Genomic DNA, 21114 nt, shown 5'->3' with positions numbered 1-21114 from the left:
GTTTCTTCTCAATGAGCCTGACACAAATGAAGAGAAACAGCAGCCAGCAATCTACTGATCCTCAGATGTCAGAGTTCCTGCAGGAAGCACCTAGAACGTGGCTCCCATACTCCTCTCTTGTCCTCTTTGGCTTCTGTCTCTTTAGCTCGTGTGCAAGGACAGTGATTGGTGGGGTCAGTTAGTGGTTGTATTGGATTTCACAATGTCCTCCCTTGGCCAGTGTCTCTGGAGTAAGAATCCTGATGTCATTTCCTTTGACAAACTGGAACAATCCTCATTTTAAAATGGAAAAGTGGAAGCTAAAAAGTGGCTTAGAAGATATGCAGGCATTTCTCTGAAGTAGCTGGAATTTTGGCTCTTATTCCCAGTTATGTATTTTCAAACAATCTAAGCAAACAACTTAGAAATTAGATTTTGGGAAAGTAATTCATCTGACCGTATTCAGAGGAACCATGTGTGTGTGTATATGTGTGTGTGTGTGTGTTCATCCAGGTGGTGTGTGTTTACTTTGTGAAGCTACATATATTTGACTGCATACCTGTTGGCATAGCATTCTGTCTTGGAGGACAAGTACCTCAGGATACTAAGCATAGCTCAAAAGTTTATTTGGTAGGCATTAAATTGGAACAGACAACTCAGGATTTTTTAATGCTTTTTCCTGGTTATAAGACTGTGTAACAAAAATTTTGGTTCATTATAGAAAAGTTAAAAATAAATAAAATTAAATCTTTGATTTCATCAGCCAGTGATAAACTCTGTTAGCAACTTGTGTATCACCTTTTGCTTTTGCTGCCATTAAAATATGTAAAATTAACAAAGACATATATTTTAATAAGTGTACAGTTGTGTTGTGTACTGCAGATTTTACTGATGTCCTTCTCCATCTTTTGTACACACTTAACCATTATGCACTTTGGGGAACATTTATATCACTTCTTTTTTTTTTTGCATTTAGTTTTATGGAATATTTTCTTTAAACTTGGTAGCTGAATTAATAGTTTTCTTTCACTGTAAGGACATTATCATCTACGTTGCAAGACACTGGTTATTTTAACTCCAAACCATGCTGGAAGAACACTGATGAGTTTTTCTCTGTAAATATCATCCTGTACAAAGAAGACTGCCAAAGCATTTCATTTCCTCTTCTACCTGAAGAGTACATAAATTACAATTAGGTAATGGTTTTTTTGTATTGGTTTTTCTTTCTCTCAGGCTAAGATTTCAAGGAACACCCTAGTTATCACAATAACACATTCACTAATTATCAGCAACCGTGGCCTAACAATGTTTTCTAGCATAGAAATGATAAATTCCCATTTTCTTCCAGTGTTTCTTAGCTTAATGTTTCTGGCTTGCTCATTAATTTTTAACGTCAATTACATTAGAAAAATTGAAGACCTATGTTTTAAATAGTCTATTTCACTTCTGGCAAAAACACAAAGTGTGGTCCTTTTTTTTTTTTGTTTTTTTGTTTTTTTTTTTGATCTCTCAGAGAATTTTATTTTCCAGGGTTGTAAATGAATTGTTCTGTTTTCTATTTGGCTGTTTCAGGAGACATACAAATGCAATATAGAACAAACACAGATGAGATGGCAACAAGGAATAGGGTGATGTTCAAATGTGTGGTCCTAAGGTAAAGAGTGACACCTAGTGGCTATAAGTAAATGTATCACAAGGGTCATGTGACTGCAGTGAGCCAGGGAGAGAGGTGAGTGGGAGGCTATTTTCCTAACCATAAAGGGTTGACAAAGATTGGTACAAGGGGCAACATTTGCAGAGAAAAGCCCCTAAAATTACAAAAAACAAACAATACCAACAAAAAACCAATTCACTAGCTATTTGAGTGGCTGGAATCCTAGGATTCTGCTGAGTTGCCTGAACTGGTAACAGAACAGAAGGAAAGCTACCTGGTAGTTTTTGAATCAAGTACAGCAGTGGTAGGCCTGCTGGAAGGACAAGCTGAAATTCTTCTTATGTTGTATTTTAATATAAAATTAACAATGCTACATGTACTTTATGCAATATGAAATATTCTTTGTGGACATATCAGCATTTAAAAGCAATATACTTTCTGCAAGATGCCAAAATTTCTCAAGTTATTTTAAGCTATCAGTTTTTAATAACTGTACTTTGCTTTAATAATAACTATGAAGCCAATTTGCATGACTTTAAAAATTAAAGATGTTCATGTGTAGGCTAGTATTTGTAACTTTGATTCTGTCTGAAGACTTTGGGTCATAATTTTTTCTCCCTTTTTGCTTCACTGCATAACTCCTACACTCTAGCATATAGAATAAGAATACAATTTAAGGTATTTCACATGACAGTGTTATTAGAAAACCCAGGCTGCTTTGACACCTTGTATACATTTACATCTTACTCAGCATGGCATGCATTATGATATCAGGCATTCTGCTTCTTGGTAATTGTTTTCAAGTGCAGGGAGATATAAATAGTATGTTTTGAGTAGATGCTTCCCTATCTTCCATTTTCCCCCTGGATTTATTTGCATTCGTGATAAAATCTTCTGTGGGAAGAACATTTTCTAAAACTAATTGTTTTCAGTTAAATATTATTAAATACTAGATACCAAGCTTTGTTCTGAATGTTAATTCCTCCAAAGAACTCAGTGGGATAGAAAAAGTTAAATTTATCAGAAATATTTTGAAACATTTTTTAGGTGTAATTTTTTTTTCAGTACTGGGGTTTGAATTCAGGCCCTAAACCTGGAGGCACTCTCCCAACCCCCTTTTTTGTGATGGGTTTTTCCAGATAAGGTCTCTCAGACTATTTGCCCTGGCTGGCTTCAAACTGCAGTCTTCCTGATCTCTGCCTCCTTAGTAGCTAGGATTATAGGCATGAGCCACCTGTGCCGGGCCAGGTATATTTTTTAATTAATTTTTTTTCTGTATATACACACATTTTTTTGCCATTGAATTCACATTTCCATTTATTATTCTCTTTATCATTCAGGGAAAAAATTGGTAACAGGTATTCTTGAAGACCCTGCAAATCATTTTATCTACCAGATTTGAGTAGAAAGTATTCTTATTATTTAAAAAAATAAAATTATGGCTTTTGGTATTTTGGTTCTACAAACTATTTTGATGTTTTCAGTGCTGTCTTTAGAAAGTATGTACCAATGTTTGTAGAAACTTCAATACAATTTTTGTTAGTTAAATTTACTCTATGGGTCGAGTACATATCTTAGGTTTATTCCTTAAACAGAGTTGCCCCAATGACGCTTTGAAAAAGTCAGTAACCAACCTCAGAACTGTGCAAAGTGCTTGATTATGCATAAGAACATCTACTTTAAATATGAATGTAATAGTTGATGTTCTTTCTTTTGTCTAAGTGGTTCACAATGTCATCATTAAAGCAAGTGCAAAATAGTTTGTTCTTCATGTGTGATGAAGGAAGTATTAAAGGGAATTGTGAAAAATCAAATCTAATTACAACCATGTTTATAAAATATTTGAAAAAACTATGTGAGAAAGGATACTGTTAGAATTTCTTGGTCCAAATAACTTTTTGTTTTTTAAACAGGCCAAAGTGTATAAAGAGAATCCAAACAAGACAGGCCTAGGAAGTGCACATGAAGAAAACTTTTAGTGAAAGAATTTGAACTAAAGGGAAAATGCAAGGACATTTTCTTGAAGAGTAAGGAGAGGAAGTAGAAAAAACAATAAGGAACATAGAATATGTTATGCCAAAGACATGCCAATAACAATGACAGCTTAATTCAGGGAAAGTGAATAAAAAATGGATATTCACAACCAGGAGGAAGATTAGGTGGCTGAAAAAGAGAAACCTAAGATGAGAATGGATAAATCAGCCGGTAGCTAGAGAGCCTGCCTGTCACACATCAAGGATGATGCCCCAAATGCCTGGAGATAACCATTGTAACAGTATAAAGCCCTAGGAGTATAAGCTGGATGATACTGTACTTATATATTTTCTCAACTCTAATATAGCTCAAAATTATTTCTATCTTAAGATTTTGTTGCTTTTTACTTAAGTACAGTTATACAATTAAAAGCAATATTGGACTGCTGTTTGTTGAGAATTATTTGTTGTTGTGTGTGTGTGTGTGTGTATATCATTATATATAATTTATATTTCATTCCTCAACTCAGTATTCTGATGGCCTGTGGAGGATGTTTCTGGGCATTACACATTTTTAAAGACATTTGATTAATATCATAGTTTTACTTTTCTGAGTGCATGTTGTGTTCTGTTACAAGTTTTTTTGTTTGTTTGTTTGGTGGGACTGGAGTTGAACTCAGGGCTTCGCACTTACAAGGCAAGTGCTCTATCTCTTGAGCCACACCTCCAGTCCTGTTTGGAGGAAGGAGGGCCTAGTTTCCATGGTGAGTGAATGGGGTTCTGGAGGTTCACCTGGAGGATGGGAAGAAGGTGAAAGAAGAAAGTAGGAAGCCATACAGATTCAGGGGGGAGCCACTCTGTCTCCCAAGCCACATGATTGGGTAATATTTGTACTCTCTTCTACAGTAGAAGGACCATTTAAAATACATAATTACATATATATTTGTATGTGTGTGTGTGTATGTATATTTTTCTGTTGAATATCCATTATTTTTGAGTCACTATCATGGAGAAAAATCAGAGACTATTGGAAGTAGGAAATTTTTAAGAAGGAATAAATTAACTATCAAAATAAAAGTGAGGTGTTATTAATGACGTAATAGGCAAAATAAAGTTGGGGAAAAGAGAATCTAGACCAACAGTTCAAATGAAGGTGGCACTTGCTTGCATGTGTTTCAGGGACCTCACAGCAGGTATTTTTGCCCAAAATTGTCATGCTGTATACACTATACTTCTATTTTTGTGAATTAAAAAGGATGTTGAGATTTCAGAGCTCCACTGATGACCTCAGGCCTTGCACTTTTGCTCTGTAATTGTTGCGGGATTCTGGAACAGAGAGACAGGACACCGAGGCAGGTCCCTAGAAAGCGACGCTTTATTGTGCCAGCACAGACTCCGCGGACTGGAGCCCAAAGGCTGAGCCCCGAGAACAAAGGGGACTTGCCTCATATACCCTTGCAAGCAGGTTACGGAAGTATATGGTTACGTACTATTTCATTGGCTACTTTATTCTCAGTGCTACGTGACCCTTCTCACGTCCAGCTTCCTTAAGTTTGTTTCCTGCCACACTGCCCCCTCCTCCCCACTACGTAATGTTTGAAGTTCCTTCTTAGCTAAATCTCCTGCTATAAAGTATTTGTAGTGGGGAGTGTCCAGTTCCTAAAAACTTTCAGTTTGGGGGCAGAAGATGACCTGCCCTCTCCGGGTCTCTTTTCTCCTCTCTGTGTCTTTTCTTATGTGACAAATTCTGAGGCTAAAGTATGCTGTATCTTTCAGGTTATAGTCTCATTCTCGCTATTGACAATAAACATTCGTTAACTGGATGGGGGAGGGGGATTGTTGGTGTTTCGTTTATTTTTTAAAAGAATAGTGATTCTTACTGTGGAAATTTTCAAAAGCTGCAGCACGAAGCTAAGGAGAAAATTTTGGTTTGAGAAGTTTCTTCAAACCACATTCAGTCTTAATTCTTCTGCCTTAAAAAGAAAAAAAAAAAGGCATTTTCCTTGTTTTAACATCAATATTCTTATCAAAGGCCACCCATGGGAGGACCTCAGTAGGCTTTGTAATGACCTTAATCAAGTATTACCCCTACACTGCAATTAATTCCCCACTCTACAAAACATATGCCTTGTTTCTAAAGCTGGAGCAGGTTGAAAGGGGATTAATAAAAGCAAGAAGGGAAGCACGTTTGGAATTGTGGGCAGATCAGACGGGCATAACAGGCCCAGAAGAGAGGTCAACTGATTCCCCAAGCTTAGCCTATGTTCCCTGCCTCTCTCACAGACTTGCAGAAAAAGAAGTTACTCAATAAATGTTTGAACCAAGACAGGAAAGAGAAAGAAATTTGTGTAGAAGAAAACGTTTACAAAGTTTTAATTTGCAATTATTTGTCCACATTTTATTCTTCCCAAACATAGGGCTTTTAGGGGCAGAACTTTGTCAGAGACAGCACAAAAAAGGCTGTCAAAATGCGTTGGTTTGAATAGGAATATTAAAAGTGATAAAAGGGGAACGTTCCTTGTCATATTAACTCACCTTATTTAGATATTATTTCTACTTCCCACCAAAAAACTAACAGCTCTTTGCTCAGTGTCATTGACTTGATAAGGTTACTTTCAATTTGCAGGTGCATACACAAAATAATGCAAAACAAAAAAGAAATAAAAGATTTTCAACATAAGGAAATCTGTACCTCTCCTTCCAGTCAAAGAGCTACCCATCAAAGAGCTAGATAGCATGGCGTGGTGGTGTGAAGGGCATCTTTGGCCTCATCTATGAGAAAACCCTGGGGGTGCTGAAAGTTTTTCTGGGGGCCCTCAGAAGTAGAGGAACAGTTTTAAACCCGATGTATGCGAGGTGCTGAAATCAAGAGGAACAAAAATACACAGAACCCAATCTAGGTGTTGAAAGACCTGCAGGCTGTGATATCAAGCAAATAAACCACATTCTGACACTATCCTCACATCCCAACCTCATAGGAGCACAGCATGCATCATATCCAGACACAGCAAGGGTTGAGATTGATTCATCATTTAGTCCTTTTCAACTTGAGTACACAATTTATCAAAAAGAATTACACGAATGAGTCCAGAGAGGCAAGGGCCTGGTGAGCCATCTGGAGAACATCCTTATATGTCAAGTAATGCACCACATAGCACCAAGGCCCCAAATACACAAATATTAGCATGGTCTCAATATTCATGATTGTCCTTAAGAATGCTAAACCACTACTCTAAAGGCACCTGCACACCCATGTTTATTGTAGCACTAGTCACAATAGCCAAGTTATGGAAACAGCCAAGGTGCCCCACCACTGATGAATGGATTAAGAAAATGTGGTATCTATACACAATGGAATTTTACTCAGCCATGAAGAATGAAATCTTATCATTTGCAGGTAAATGACTGGAACTGGAGAATATCATCCTGAGCTAGGTTAGCCAGGCCCAGAAGACCAAAAATCGTATGTTCTCCCTCATATGCGGACTTTAGATCAAGGGCAAACACAAGGAGATTGGTCTTTGATCATATGATGAGGTGAGAGCACACAAGGGAGGTATGAGGATAGGCAAGAAACCCAAAAAGAACAAGATAGCATTTGATGTCCTCAGCGCAAAGGAACTAATGCAGAAACTTCAAAGAGACAGAGGCCAATAGGAGAAGGGGACTAGGAACTAGAGAAAAGGTTAGTTCGAGAAGAATTAATTTAGAATGTAACACATATGTACAGGAAAGCAATGTGAGTAAACTCCCTTTATAGCAATCCTTATCCCAACCTGCAAAAACCTTTGGTCCTTCCTATTATTGCTTATACTCTCTCTTCAACAAAATTAGAGATAAGGGCAAAATAGTTTCTGCCTGGAAGCGAGGGGGTAGAGGGGAGAGGGAGAGGGAGAGGGTGGAGGGAAAGAGAGGGGGTGGGGGAAAGGGGGAGAAATGACCCAAACATTGTATGCACATATGAATAAAAGAAATTTTAAAAAATGCTAAACCACAAATTAAGAGAAAACCCCAAAATTTAAAAATAAAAGTACTTCAACTAGGACCCTGAGTTTCCTGATACAATTTTTTTGTGTTTTAGGAAAGTTGAATTCAGGCCTTATCAATTGTGAGCCACAAACATTTCCATAAAGGTTAGGTTTTTTAACATTTTTCATCCTGTGGTGTTCTCTAGCAGTCTGATAAAGTCTACAAATTCATATATATATATATATATATATATATATGAATCATATATATATAATAATCATATATGTAATAATCACATATATAATCATATATATGATTATTAGGCGAGAAAGTATTAAGTCCCTTTATAAAATACAACAGTAATATAAGCCCATCTTGGTTAACATTCCAGAAATGTAATAGTACGAAGTCTCAAGGTTTTTTATTGTTGGAGGTACTGTTTTTAATTCAGTCTTGAACTTGCTATAGTATTTTTATCAGTCACACTCAGGAAATCCTCTTATTTTGACTAATACATACTGCTCTTTTGAATGTTTGACCAGGAAACCCTTAGAATGACGTTTAAAAAAAAAAAAAAAACCTGAATGCTGAATGCAACACGAAAAAGGGATTAACAAATTGAACTGTGAGGTATGTTCAGTTGAACTGATCTCCACTTCCTCCCTTGACATTGGTATTTCTAGAACATAGTGGCGCTCGTTTCTACCCCTTCCATGCCCTATTTCACTGTAACTCGCTAGCGCACATCTAAGATAATAAGCAGCATGGAATAACTCCTATAGCGCAACCGTAGCTTTTTACTACCCAGTTCTATAAATAACAAAACCTACCTTAACTTCACCTCATTACACTCAACTTCGTAGGCGACTCGCCTTGTCAGTCTCACACCCTTTTAAAATGATTTAGGTGGCTCTTAAAAGAGCCTTTGGGTTCTTCGAAAGCTGCCTTTTTACTAGCGCTCCTCACTTGGACACGGCTTTCCGAGGGTTTCCTTTCTGCAGGGCCATCTTCGGCTTCCCACCCTTGGGCTTCCCAGCTCTCACTTTGGCTGGGCTCTTCCGCTGTTGAATGCTCTTAGCTCCTTTACCACCACCTTTCCTTCCGCCCCCGGAGACCTTCTTCGGCGTAGTCTTCGGCTTCTTGACGCCCTTGTTGTTCTTGGCATTCTTTGGGGATTTCGAGTCCCTAGATATGCCCAGCTTCTTGTTTTTGGTCGATTTTTTCACCTTGCTCTTGCCTTCAGGAACAGCCTTTTTGCTGAGTCTGAAAGAACCACAGGCACCAGTACCTCTGGTCTGCACCAGGATACCCTTGGTCACCAAACTCTTTAGAGCAATCTTGATGCGGCTGTTATTCCTTTCTACATCGTAGCCAACAGATGCCAGTGCCTTCTTCAGGGCCGCCAGCGACATCCCTGTCCGTTCCTCAGACACCGAGAGAGCTTCAGTGATCAACGTAGACACTGAAGAACTCCGGGCCTTATGACTGGCACCTGACAGACCAACTGGCTTCTTGCCTCGCTTTTTGGCTGGAGGCCTTTCCATAGCGACCGGAGCAGGAACAGCTGGAGCTGCAGGAACCGTTTCGGACATACCAACACCAAAACCTATGAGTAATAACCAGCGACAAGCGTAAAATACCGCTTGCCCCTCAGGGCCTTATATAGGGCAGGGCGCGCTGTGATTGGTGCATTGCTCAGACACCGCCCCCGCCCCTCGGAGGAGGAGCATTTGTGTTTGTTTTAGCCCCAAAAGTTGGATCCCACAAATCTGCTCTGTACAGAACTTACTAGGTTCCCCTACCAGATGATCCGTGGGGACCCAGACTTCACATACTTTTTTATATTTCAGTGACAAATGACCCTGCATGCCAAAACTGTTTGAGAAAGACCTCGATTTTCTGCCAACTTCACAGAGAAGAACAAAACTCCCTCTTTTCTTTGTAAATTCAAGAGTAATTTCTAGCAAAAAATTTATCTCATGTCTTCTAAGTGGTCTTCCATAGCGATGGCTTCTACTTGGTGAAGAAAATAAATTATTCTTGTCACAATTTTTATTGAAAATTATTTATATATGAGAGGGAAGTAACACAGATGTCTTAGCTGTCTCTCTGTGAAGTTAAACTATATTGCTAGAAGTATCTAAAAACTGCAGGGTATATCTTATTTATGCAAACAATCTATGATATTTTCTTTTTTCTTTTTTGGTGGTACTGGAATTTGAACTCAGAGTTATATGCTGCCTGGGCAGGCCTTCTACCACTTGAGCCACATCCCCATCCTAATACAACAGAATTCACAAAGCATGTGAATTGTCTGTGGTTAAAGCTGCTCCCCACTCTCTGAACCTTTATGGAAGACCCTCAAGGATGGGGTAATAGCAGGGAATAGCTGGTGTCCTCAACTGAGTTTTGCTTCTCATTTTATTAATGCAACGTTCCCCTTCTTCTATCTTTACCTACCCAGGAAAAATAGACACAGTCGATGCTCCTGATTAACTGAAAAACAAGAGGCCTTGAAGAGCCCTTTGGAAATCACAGATCCAGTTTCTAAGAAGACCTTGCTGGTAGGTGTATAGTGCAGATGTGTTGGAAAAGTGTTTTTTGAAAGAATGTCTGGTATATTCCCATGAGGTCTGCAGTTCAGAGTTTGCTCAGGAAGGTCAGACCTTGCTGGAGGAGGCAGAGGAAAGAGTATAATCTAAGAAAACACCATAAGGCCCATCTTGTGAAGATTTTTCAAATGCCTGTGTGAGAAATGAGAAGTTTGGTAATCATTCTGCACGTCAGGGAGCCATTGAGGTTGTTTTTGTTTTATTTTTGAGGCAGGGTCTCACTTTGTAGTGTGGGCTCACGATCCTCCTGCCTCTACTTCAGAAGTGCTGATATTATGCCATACACCAACATGACCAGTTTATTTATTTATTGGTTCTTTTTTTTTTTTTTTGGCAGTGCAGAGGATTGAACACAGGGTCTTGTTTGTGCATGACAGGCAAGCACTCTACTACTGAGCTATAACTTCAGCCATCTGTGCCTATTGTTGACCTAAGTTTTCCCCTAAAAAAAATAGATTTATGTATGAAGATGTATGATTTGCATGATCTCTATTCCACAAAAATAGGACTCAAAATAGTCAACAGAGAACTAATTACATAAGCAGTGATACATTTATGAATATTATACGTTCTTAAACAATTGTTTGTAACCATATGTAGTTACCTTAGAAATATGTATACCATAACATACAACTGATTCATATAATATTTATTATATGTACATTATACATATTCATATAGTTATCTCATGCATATAGAAAGAATAGAAAGAATAAGGGCTACTAAAAGTAATTTTCTTCATGCTTCTCTTTTCACAAATTTCTATAATGAACATTTAATATTTTTATTCTTAAGGGGAAAAAAACTAGTGTTATAGCTACTGCTGTTTATCTTCTTGTAGTATCACTCATTTTCATTGTCTTTTTTGTAAGATGAAACAGTGTCCAGTAGTGACAAGTGTAGAAAAGATATGTCAGAAGTCTGTTTGCTCCTCCTGCAAAAAAAGAGAGATTGACTCACTTCAGTTCATCAGATACCTGCTATTGTACTTGACTTTCAGAAGAAGAATAATGACTACCATTAATTTGGTGTTTTCTCTGTGCCAGCCAGTGTTCTAAGCGCTTTATAGATACCCGAATTAGGTATCTAACTCAGTTGCCTGAGGGAAAATCTTAAGGGAGGAAGCATTTATTTTTGGCTTGTGGTTTCATAAGTTTCAGTTCATCATGGTGGGGAGGGCATGGCAGAGCAGAGCAGTCCACATCATGGTGGCCAGGAAGCAGAGGAAATACAGGAAGGAGCCAGGGCAAAATATAGCCCCAAGGACATGCCTTACTTCCTCCAAAGATCCCACCTCCTACTTTTTTACCACCTCCCAATAATATCATGATCCAGCAAAGGATTATTAATCCATTGATTATATCTGAGCCTTCAGGATCCAATCACTTCACCAAAACCAAATCTCCAGTACACGAGGCTATAAGGGACATTTCATATGCAAACCATAAGAAGTTTACCAATGCATCTAGTTGTTGCAACAACCTTATGAAATACCTATTATCATTCTCTCTGCTTTATAGATAAGATAATTGAGATACAGGCAAGTTGACTTCCCCAGGTGACACAGCTGTTGGATAGTAAGCCTCTGCAGTAAACCCACATCCTGTAGCACTTAAATAAAGGGTGGATGTGACCTACTCAGTGTCCTGCGAATTTCATTCAAATATTGAAGGGTAGGAATTTGCCAGGTGAAAAAAGGGAGTTAGGGATTTTCATAAAGGTGCCAATGACTCAGGTCAAGGGGTAGAGATAGTCTAAGATGGGTACCTTGGCTCAGCCAGGAGTCCTGCAGAACTGTCTGTGAAAAATGCCAAAGGTCCTTCAATGATGACAGGTTGAAGAGGTTGTGCTTGTTATTTACACATGGGGCAGTTGTTAACAGTTTCCAGAAGCCTCCCTTCCACCCTTCTCTCAAGTGCACATCCTGCTAAGCAGCTGCTATAGGAAGTCCCCCCCATGATCCGCCTTGTTTCATCTTCCTTTATAAAAAAATGAAGTCAAATGAAATACATCTAATGGAAAACTGCCCAATAAATGCTTCATCTGTTTTTTGGGGTTTTTTTTTTTGAGTGTTTTAAAATGTATTTTCTTCTTTCTTTTCTTAAGCAAACAAAGGCAAACCTTATTTTATGCTATCTACATATCCAAATTCACTCCAAGGAAACATGCAGAATTTGCTTAATAGAGAAGCCTCTCTGATACATTTGGGCTGTTACATTAGTCTGACAGGAAGATATGGGTTTCTGTGACAAGTGTTCCCACATTCAGCTATTCCCACAGCTTGTGATTGTGATTCATGCTTGACACAACTAACACCTAGGCCATCACTTCTAGAAACAGAGATTTCTGTTACACCTTTTGCATGTACTTGTAAAAAGAAGTAGTCAAAATTATACTTAGATAGTTTTTGACAAAGATTTACCTGGACAAAGAGCCTAGTAGTGGTGGAGGTGGACGTGGGGAGGCAATCCTCTCTCTTTAGCTATTGAGGGGCACAGTCTTTGACGATCTCTACTAACTCAGGTGTAAACTCTGATGTTCAAAAGTGTACTTTGTAAACTCACTGTTTCTACAAGAACAGTACTCTTAACAAATGCAAGTGTACATGTTCTCTTATATATTCTTGAAAAGGCGCCAAACTTAAGGACTACTTTCCCTCTGAGTGCTCACACTCAGATCCATCTTCCTAATCTCACACCTATAATCAGGGCAGTAAAAATGATAGTAGGGAAAGAGAGACATATACTCACAACAGTTCAAAGATAGAACTAATAGGGCTTTATTTTTCCACTTTTCTTTATTACTGGTTTATCTCTCAAGGGCATTCATTTTTTTTGGTGGTACTGGGGTTTGAACTCAGGGTCTCTCATGCTTACTGAGGAGGTACTCTGCCCCTTGAGCCACTCTGCCACCCTATCAAGGGCTTCCTTTATGCTTTCCAACCAACAAGCTATTGTTTGAGGATTGAGTTACTATAGTAAGACACTTTTGACAGTGCCTGGCATGTTTGAAGTACTATACCACAGTAAGCTATTATTGTCATGTGAAGCACATGCATTGATGTTCATACTGATATCAGCATATCTTTACCTAATCCCCCTTTCCCTGTTTTACCTTTTCCCTTTCTCCAGAACTTATTCCTTTCCTGCATTCTGTATAATTACTTATAATAACTATTGCTTGCTACCTGTCTTCCGCAGCAGAGATGTGACTCCAAGAGAATAATAACTTTGTCCTTTCCCAAGGAGATAACCTCTAATGGTGGCTCCAGAGCAGCTGGAGGAACAAGAGTCAGACAATGGTCCTTCAAGGAAGCAAGAAATGGGTAAAAGTCTCTTCCTTAAATCAACCCAAGACCCTGACTATCCTCAGATAATCTTGGATAGACATTGTATAAGGAAGAAGCCCTTGTGGGGTCTTTTAATAGAAGAAAAGAGTAAGAAAAAAAGGGAAAGAGAAAGGAGATGAGAGGGAGAACAAAGAACAGGACATGATGACTGACAGAATGTGCTTTGTCTTCATCCATCAAACCTTGTCTGTTTTTCTGCTTGGTCACATAGTCAGCTTGTATTTCCTTGTTTCCTTGGCAGGTATGTGAGTTCTTGCCAAGGGAAGTCACTTCCAGACCTGGCTGATGACAATCTCTCTCATAGAAGCATTGTTCTTTCTTCTACTGTCTGCTGGCCTGATGGGGAGGAGCTAGCCAAGGACCCAAAGACACCCAAGGTACAAGATGGAAGGAGACTTTCTCCCTGAAAGACTGTGGAGCAGAAACTTATCCCTTCCCCATGATGGGACATTATATAATGGATTAATAAACTTCTATTGTTTTTATCTGCTAAGTTTGAGGGCCTGTTTAATGCAACAGTAAGTATTACTTACCAAGTTTTGATCTTTGGTTTATCTATTGAAACAACTCAACATTGCCATCCAATGGGGTCCACAGACCCCATTAGACCATTATGCCTAGGCCTTAACTTCACATCTGGTCTCCTCTTCAACAATTAATAAATATTATCATCCAGCAAACCTCAAACACATTGAAGCTTATGAAACATTAGTTGGCTTCATTTAGACTCCTAGTTATCAAAGTCTCATGATCAACATTTCTTTCATGGGTTCATCATTGCAATTCCCCACTCTTATATAGTCCTCATTTCCATAACCCTGCTCCATTGTTTGTTTTCTCCATGTCATCAGATACTTATGTTTTTCTATCTTATTACTTTAGTCCCAGATCTCTGGGGAAAAGGGTTTTGTTTCTTTGTTCACTGACAGATGTACCCATGCAGAACAATGTTTGATGCATAGATGATATCTTTAAATGCATTGAATGAATTGCTCAGTTCAATCATTTTTGTGCACCTACTGTGTATCCAGCTCAGAGATAGATCATAGGAATATAATAGTGACTAAATAAGAACTCAGAAACCTACTGAGGGTGACAGGTAAACAAGCATAATAAGTAAATGAAAACTGTGAAATGATTACATAGAGCAGTTGGGAGAAGGTGGTCAGAGATACCTCCCAGGGAGGGCAGCAGCCAAGCAGATGCCTGGAAAATGACTAAGAATTTGGCAGATAGAAAGGAAGGAAAATAAAAGTCAAAAAGAGGATGCCATGCATGTGATGAAGGCAAGAAACCAGGAAAAGCTATATGTGTACATAAAGGACTATAATACACAACATGACAGAGAGAGGAGCAGAAGAGGCCCAAAAGAGCCTGCCAAGCTATGTACATCTCAGGTGTTTCTGGAGCACCCTGAAGGCAAGGTAAAGCTCTTTCAGGACCATTCTAGACCACTTGTGATGCCCCAGCTCACATGTTAGCAGGATGGAGGCCCACTGCCACTTCCCCTCATTTTCGGTTGATTAAAATTCTATGTAACGTTATTTATGTTTAGAATTGACTGGGCTAAAGTCAGTCTCTGAGTCTTAGTCTATAATCTAGAATGCTCTTTTCAAACCATCTAAAAACCCTAACTTTGTTGCCTGCTGAGCATTTTCCATCCACCATAGGCTAGCAGGTTTTCTTCTATTCATGATCTGAAAGTGCATCACCTCTAAAATTCTTAAATAATTTTATTGTTAATTTTTCTTAATTATTAGAAATACATTTATTTCAGTACATTAAAGCCCAAATGTGTATGTTGTAAAATCTAGTACTGAGCCTCGCACTTGCTAGGCAGGTGCTCTACTGCTTAAGCCACTCTGCCAGCCCAATTTTCAGTATTTTTATATTCTGTTTTATAGCTGAGTTTGGGCCAGTAATAGTTACGAAAAGGAAAACTAAGGACAAGAAAACAAAACAAGGGAGAAGGGTAGGAGAGGAAAGAGAAAAGAAAAAGAACAAAAGTTTACTCAAAAATATACAAACATATGTATTTACACATAGGTATCCATATGTACATACATATGTATCTATCTATATCTATATCATCTATCTCGCTGTCTATATTTTGAGACAGGGTCTCACTATATAGTCCAGGCTAACTTCTCAAATTTGTGATTCTTCTGAATCAGCCTCCTGAGTGTTGAGATTACAGGCACGTACTGCCATGCCCAACTTATTTTTCTTTGAATTATTTTATTATTGGAGAATGTGAACGAGATATCAAAGTATAAGCCTAGGTTTGTAAATGATATGGTCAAGGATTTACCACAGAGCTGTCTCCTGTAGGTAAGTCTATCCCCTCAGAATGAGATAAGTGCATCATTTCTACCCCTTTATCCTTTCTAATACTGGAGCACAAGCAACTATAGTGAGATGAGTCCAGATTTTTCTACAAATTATTCTACAAACTGTTCATTGCGTGACAACACGAGTCTTCAAGTGAGTCAAAAACGTTCCTTTTTTTTCTCCTCAGAAATCAGGTATTGTAAGAAAGTAGCTTATTATTCTCCAGATTTACTTCCTTTTTCCTAATTTGAAGATACGTCAAACTAACTTTTTGAGTTCAAAGAATTTAGTCAGAGTCTATTACATCTTGCAGTAAAGGTCACAGACAGCTGTGTACTTAACCCAATTTAATTTTATACTTAGTCATCCAGCATTGCACAAGGAGAAGGTTTAGAAAAACTAATTATTAAGTTAGAATTATTGGTATTGTCTGATAAATCCTTGAATCTACATACCTTTCCATGTCTGGAAGAGTCAAGGTCAATTTTTTTTTTTAATCTTTAGGAATATGCCTAGGGAGATAAAAGTATCCATAGAAGAAAAAAAATTGCATTTTCTCTCAACCTATTGGGTATATTTAATACAATCAGTTGGCATTTGTACATCAAGTAATTTGTAAAAATCCAACATTTATGACAGATTAACTCCTACCAAGACATTCAATCATAAGCTGCCTAGATGGATATAAACAAACTTTGTCAAACAGCTACAAACACAGTGCTTTGTATATGCTAAAGATCTTTAATCTTCACTCACTTTTAGAGCAGATGACACAGAGGCACTGAGATAGTATATCCCTTGCCTCAAAAGCAGTGAGCTACAAGTCAAATTTGGAGATTCTGTCTCCAGAGGCTTCACTTTTTTCATCACGGAACAATGCTGTGCAGTCATTGCATTGTTTTCTGAGACAAGTGTTCTTTATTTGCTATCTCATTCAATACTTCTCATGTCTTTATGAGTGGGTAATTATTAGTACCCTACAGGCTCAGTGTGCTTAAATTTATCAAACAGTAACTCAAGGACATTTAGTTAATTATTAACACATCTTTACTTGTGTGCAAGGTTTATTAAATGATTGATTTCATCCAACCAAATCAAAAGAGATGATTTATATAACAAAAACAGGAGAGAAAAAAACCCTGCAGACTACCTAGAAATAGGATATTAGATTTACACATTATTTTCAGTAGAATTTAGTATGAATAGTTCTGTTTTTGTATAGACCACAGACTTTCAAAGCATTTAAAAAAATCAGTTATAATTAGTTATTCTCTAGAAACTATCAAATACAATTAATTATTACAGCAGTCCACCTTTCTTTATGGTATTGAAAAATTATTGCCAAATGACAATCAAGGAAACATCAAAAATAGTTTTTTTGGTGTAAAGGGCATCTAAATAGTTTCATTACTTTGAATTTAAAGCTGAAATTTAGGATAGGTAAAAAATAGGCTTGTAAGAGAAAAGTGATTATTACATTAAGATATGAACACAAATCATGGCTACATTAAAAAAAGAAAATGCAGTCTTATTTGGAGTGGCAATACATATTAAATTGAAGTTACTACATCACAAAACAGCATCAACTTCCTTAAAAAGTAGAGTATACATAGCCATTATCTTGTGTGTATTTGTTGTCCCCTGTTGCTAGAGAACCTGTGTGTATTAACAACAGCCCTTAAACAGAGCAGGCAATTCTGTTTCCTTGGAGGTACAAGGAGAACAGGCAGCCATCCAAAACCTGCCTGGTCTTCTAGGCCCACACATGCATATTCTGTACCTATCCCTTTTACAAATCTAAAGTGACAAGGCAAGAGATTCTCCTAAGTCAACCTCACGTTTTCTAACTTGTTAGTCAATGGTCATAATAAACTGCATAAAAGTAGGAGACTTGCACAGAGCAAACATTTTAGTGATTTGTATTTTGTGATCTCCAAGTCAGAAATTATACAGGCATCCAAAGATTAGGCATCAATTGATTCAATTTAATACTCATCAAAGTACTTAAAATTATCATAAACAGTGAATTCAGTTTTTAAGCTGACATACTGAGTTCTTACACTTTTTAATGTTATAAAACTTTATTCCATTTTTAAAATGACATTATGATTTAATTTAGTTCAATGCATATGTAATAATTTTAAATTATAAATCAAGTGATGTTTGCTCATCTAACCAATACAGTGGAATTTAATAAATTCAAATTATTTTCTTATAAAGTAAACTTTAGACTTCTGTAAACTAAACTATTAAGTTACCATTTTAACATCATAACACAAACCGTTTTAAAGAAAAATTAAGTCAGTTTGTCCAAAAAGAAATCTTGATTAGAAATAAGTGTTTTCCAGCAATAAAAAGATATTTTAGTTATTTTTAAAGCTAAAGGATATTTTAGTTGTTTTAATAACAATATTTTTGTTTTCTTCTTACGATTTGTTAACTAACCACTAATTAAACTTAGTTAAGCTTTTTTTCTTTCAGTTATAACTTTAAAAGTTATGAGACCCTCATCTTGAAAAAACCCATCACAAAAAAGTGCTGGTGGAGTGGCTCCAAGTGAAGGCCCTGAGTTCGAACAACTGTACTGCAAAAATAAATAAATAAAAGGCAGCACCTTTAAAATACAAGCATTTGGAATTTTTAGAAAAATTGGAGTTTTTAAATTAAAACTGATGTGTTTTTTTAGAAAATATATGCCAATTAAAATTTAAGTTCACATTATAATTTATTAACTTACTGCTAAGGTACACAATTTGTTCAAAATTTTTTGTATTCATAAAATAGAAAATATTCTCAGTGGTTTTGCAAGTTAGAGGGGATAAGTGTACAAATGCAACACATTAAAGTAGATTAAAAAGAGTCACAGGTGTCAATTAAGTATTTTAAACAAAGGCATGTAATTAAAATCAGAGGTCCTTTAGAGACCACTATTATTAAGAATATGAGTAATTTTCTTATCTTCTAAATTTGGTAAGAAATTCTAGGTTATAATAAACTCATCAAGGAAAATATTAAAAAGTATTAAATCTTGAAGCACACTCCGTTTTACTGACTCAGAAGTCCAATTAATGATGTTTCCTCTCTCTTCTTTAACCTTATATAAAAAGAAAACTTGAAGGGATGATAATTTGGAAATCCTGAATCACAAACTTTAAGACAAAGATTGTGTATCCCTGGCTTTTTGTCCTAAGTCCTTTGTAACATTTAACACTATTAACATCAAGGAACTATAGGCAGCCATTTTATATTCGGAGTGTCACTGACTCAATATGTAAACACACACAACACACACACAATTTTCAAAGGAGAAAAGAGGCAAACACAAACAGGAAACACAGTAGATCCAAGCAAAGACCAAGAAAACAAAAACAAACCCCAACATGCTAATTCTGTGGTCCTCAAATGCAGAGAATACCAAAATTCTCCAGCACCAAACAGCATTAAAGAATTAGTAAGCGAACCATATTCTCTGTCCTTACCACCAACTTATCAAATTGAGAAAAACAAGAAGAAACAAACTTGGGCAAGAATAAAGTTTTATCATGCAAAAGCCAAGGCCGAACAGTTTTTCAGGCCACAATATAGGACAAACAATATCTTGGTGGAATCTCCATAGTTAAAAGTCTAGGAGTAACTGGTTAGTCTCTTTACTTGTTTGGGGGGAAAATAAGCAATAGAACTACTTCAACACGCATAGGCAAAACCAAAATTTACGAGAAAGAAAGCAGGAGAGACTCCTGTTTGAACTTTATAGTTTTAAGCTGATTACTTAGCAGGGGAAAGTTTGGACTGAATTGGGCATCATTAGTCTCTTCCTTCAGCAAACCACTTTGGGGCATAAAAACCCAGCTGTCCAGGACTCTGGAAACTGCCTGTAGAGCAAGTTGACAAACATTCGCTAGTGTCCAGCATTTGCACTTTCACCTTAAATTACTTCAGTATGTCATTTCTCATTAGAATCTCAGGTAACACTTCCAAGTCAGGCAGCCAGTAAATGCAAAACTAAGTTCACATGGAGGTGTCTGACAAACAAAAGTGAACCTTGATTTATTATACTATTCCAAGCGTCATAGAAAACATTAGACTGAAGACCTAAACCTTGTTTCTTAAAAAATTGTGAGAATTGCAAGAATCTATTGCCTTTTAACAAGTTTTTCTTGCACTCTCCAAAATCTTATGAAGAAAGCAAACTTCACTTGAAAGTGTGTTGTGGACTAAACAGATGTGTTAAAGTGCTGTTTTTTCATCTAAAAAACCAAAAAATTTTGCATACAAAAGATCCAAATGCTTAAGGGAAGGTGGAAAACCGAGCCCAGGAATTTCTTTCCTCCAAGTGGATAAAAGATACTGCCAAGCTTAATGGCTTCTCGCTAGACTCTCATCTTTGTTCTAATACTTGTTTCCAATTTAGGTACCTTTGATAGTTTAACTTAACCCAGCACTTCATGAGTTTTACAAGCCCCACAACGCTCAGACAGCACAAAAGTAAAGTGCCAGACACCGAGCAGGCATTTAAATGAAACTACTAAGGGACGAAATAGGAAACGGTAACTTGAGACAGCATTTACACCTGACTTGAGACGTTAAAAATTACCTAACGATTAACAATCGGGGCGATGCAAAAACCAAGTAAGCGCTCTTGCACTTGAGCCTCGCTCCTTGCAACCTTTACTAACTAACCGCCCTGCCAAATTTGCTGTTAAAACACAGCTCTCCTTGTGGTCACGTGGGTGGCTCTTAAAAGAGCCTTTGGGATTCAGTGTAGAAGGCTTACTTGGCAGGCTTATTTAGAGCTGGTGTACTTGGTGACGGCCTTGGTCCCCTCGGACACGGCGTGCTTGGCCAGCTCCCCGGGCAGCAGCAGGCGCACGGCCGTCTGGATCTCCCGGGACGTGATGGTCGAGCGCTTGTTGTAATGCGCCAGGCGAGACGCCTCCCCCGCGATGCGCTCGAAGATGTCGTTGACGAACGAGTTCATGATGCCCATGGCCTTGGACGAGATGCCGGTGTCCGGGTGGACCTGCTTCAGCACCTTGTACACGTACACGGAGTAGCTCTCCTTGCGGCTGCGCTTGCGCTTCTTGCCGTCCTTCTTCTGCGCCTTGGTCACCGCCTTCTTGGAGCCTTTCTTGGGCGCTGGAGCGGACTTCGCTGGCTCAGGCATTTTTAGAGCTCTAAAAAAAACCGGAACCACAATGTAGCAGGGAAGCAAATTTCTGGTATTTATAGGGCATTTATGCTAATGAA

The 21114-nt window shown here is 37.7% G+C and overlaps 2 protein-coding genes across 2 annotated transcripts; both read right to left on the bottom strand.

Annotated features, from left to right (window-relative positions):
• Window positions 1-7905: 7905 nt before the first annotated feature.
• On the bottom strand, window positions 7906-10681 carry H1-6 (H1.6 linker histone, cluster member). The gene has a single exon (XM_020153332.2). The coding sequence runs from the start codon at window positions 9165-9167 to the stop codon at window positions 8538-8540; it is 630 nt and encodes a 209-aa protein (XP_020008921.1). The 5' UTR covers window positions 9168-10681; the 3' UTR covers window positions 7906-8537.
• A 140-nt stretch (window positions 10682-10821) lies between these two features.
• On the bottom strand, window positions 10822-21082 carry LOC109677420 (histone H2B type 1-C/E/F/G/I). Its single transcript, XM_020153411.2, has 2 exons — window positions 20642-21082; window positions 10822-11121 (listed from the first exon to the last, which is right to left on the bottom strand). Exon 1 carries the CDS (start codon window positions 21029-21031, stop codon window positions 20651-20653), a length of 381 nt encoding a protein of 126 aa, XP_020009000.1. The 5' UTR covers window positions 21032-21082; the 3' UTR covers window positions 10822-11121; window positions 20642-20650.
• Window positions 21083-21114: the final 32 nt, after the last annotated feature.

The sequence above is a fragment of the Castor canadensis genome, chromosome 8 (genome assembly GCF_047511655.1).
Source record: "Castor canadensis chromosome 8, mCasCan1.hap1v2, whole genome shotgun sequence".
Classification (NCBI taxonomy): domain Eukaryota; kingdom Metazoa; phylum Chordata; class Mammalia; order Rodentia; family Castoridae; genus Castor; species Castor canadensis.
Note: the sequence above shows the minus strand (reverse complement) of the source record. Positions and strands in the feature narration are given on the sequence as shown.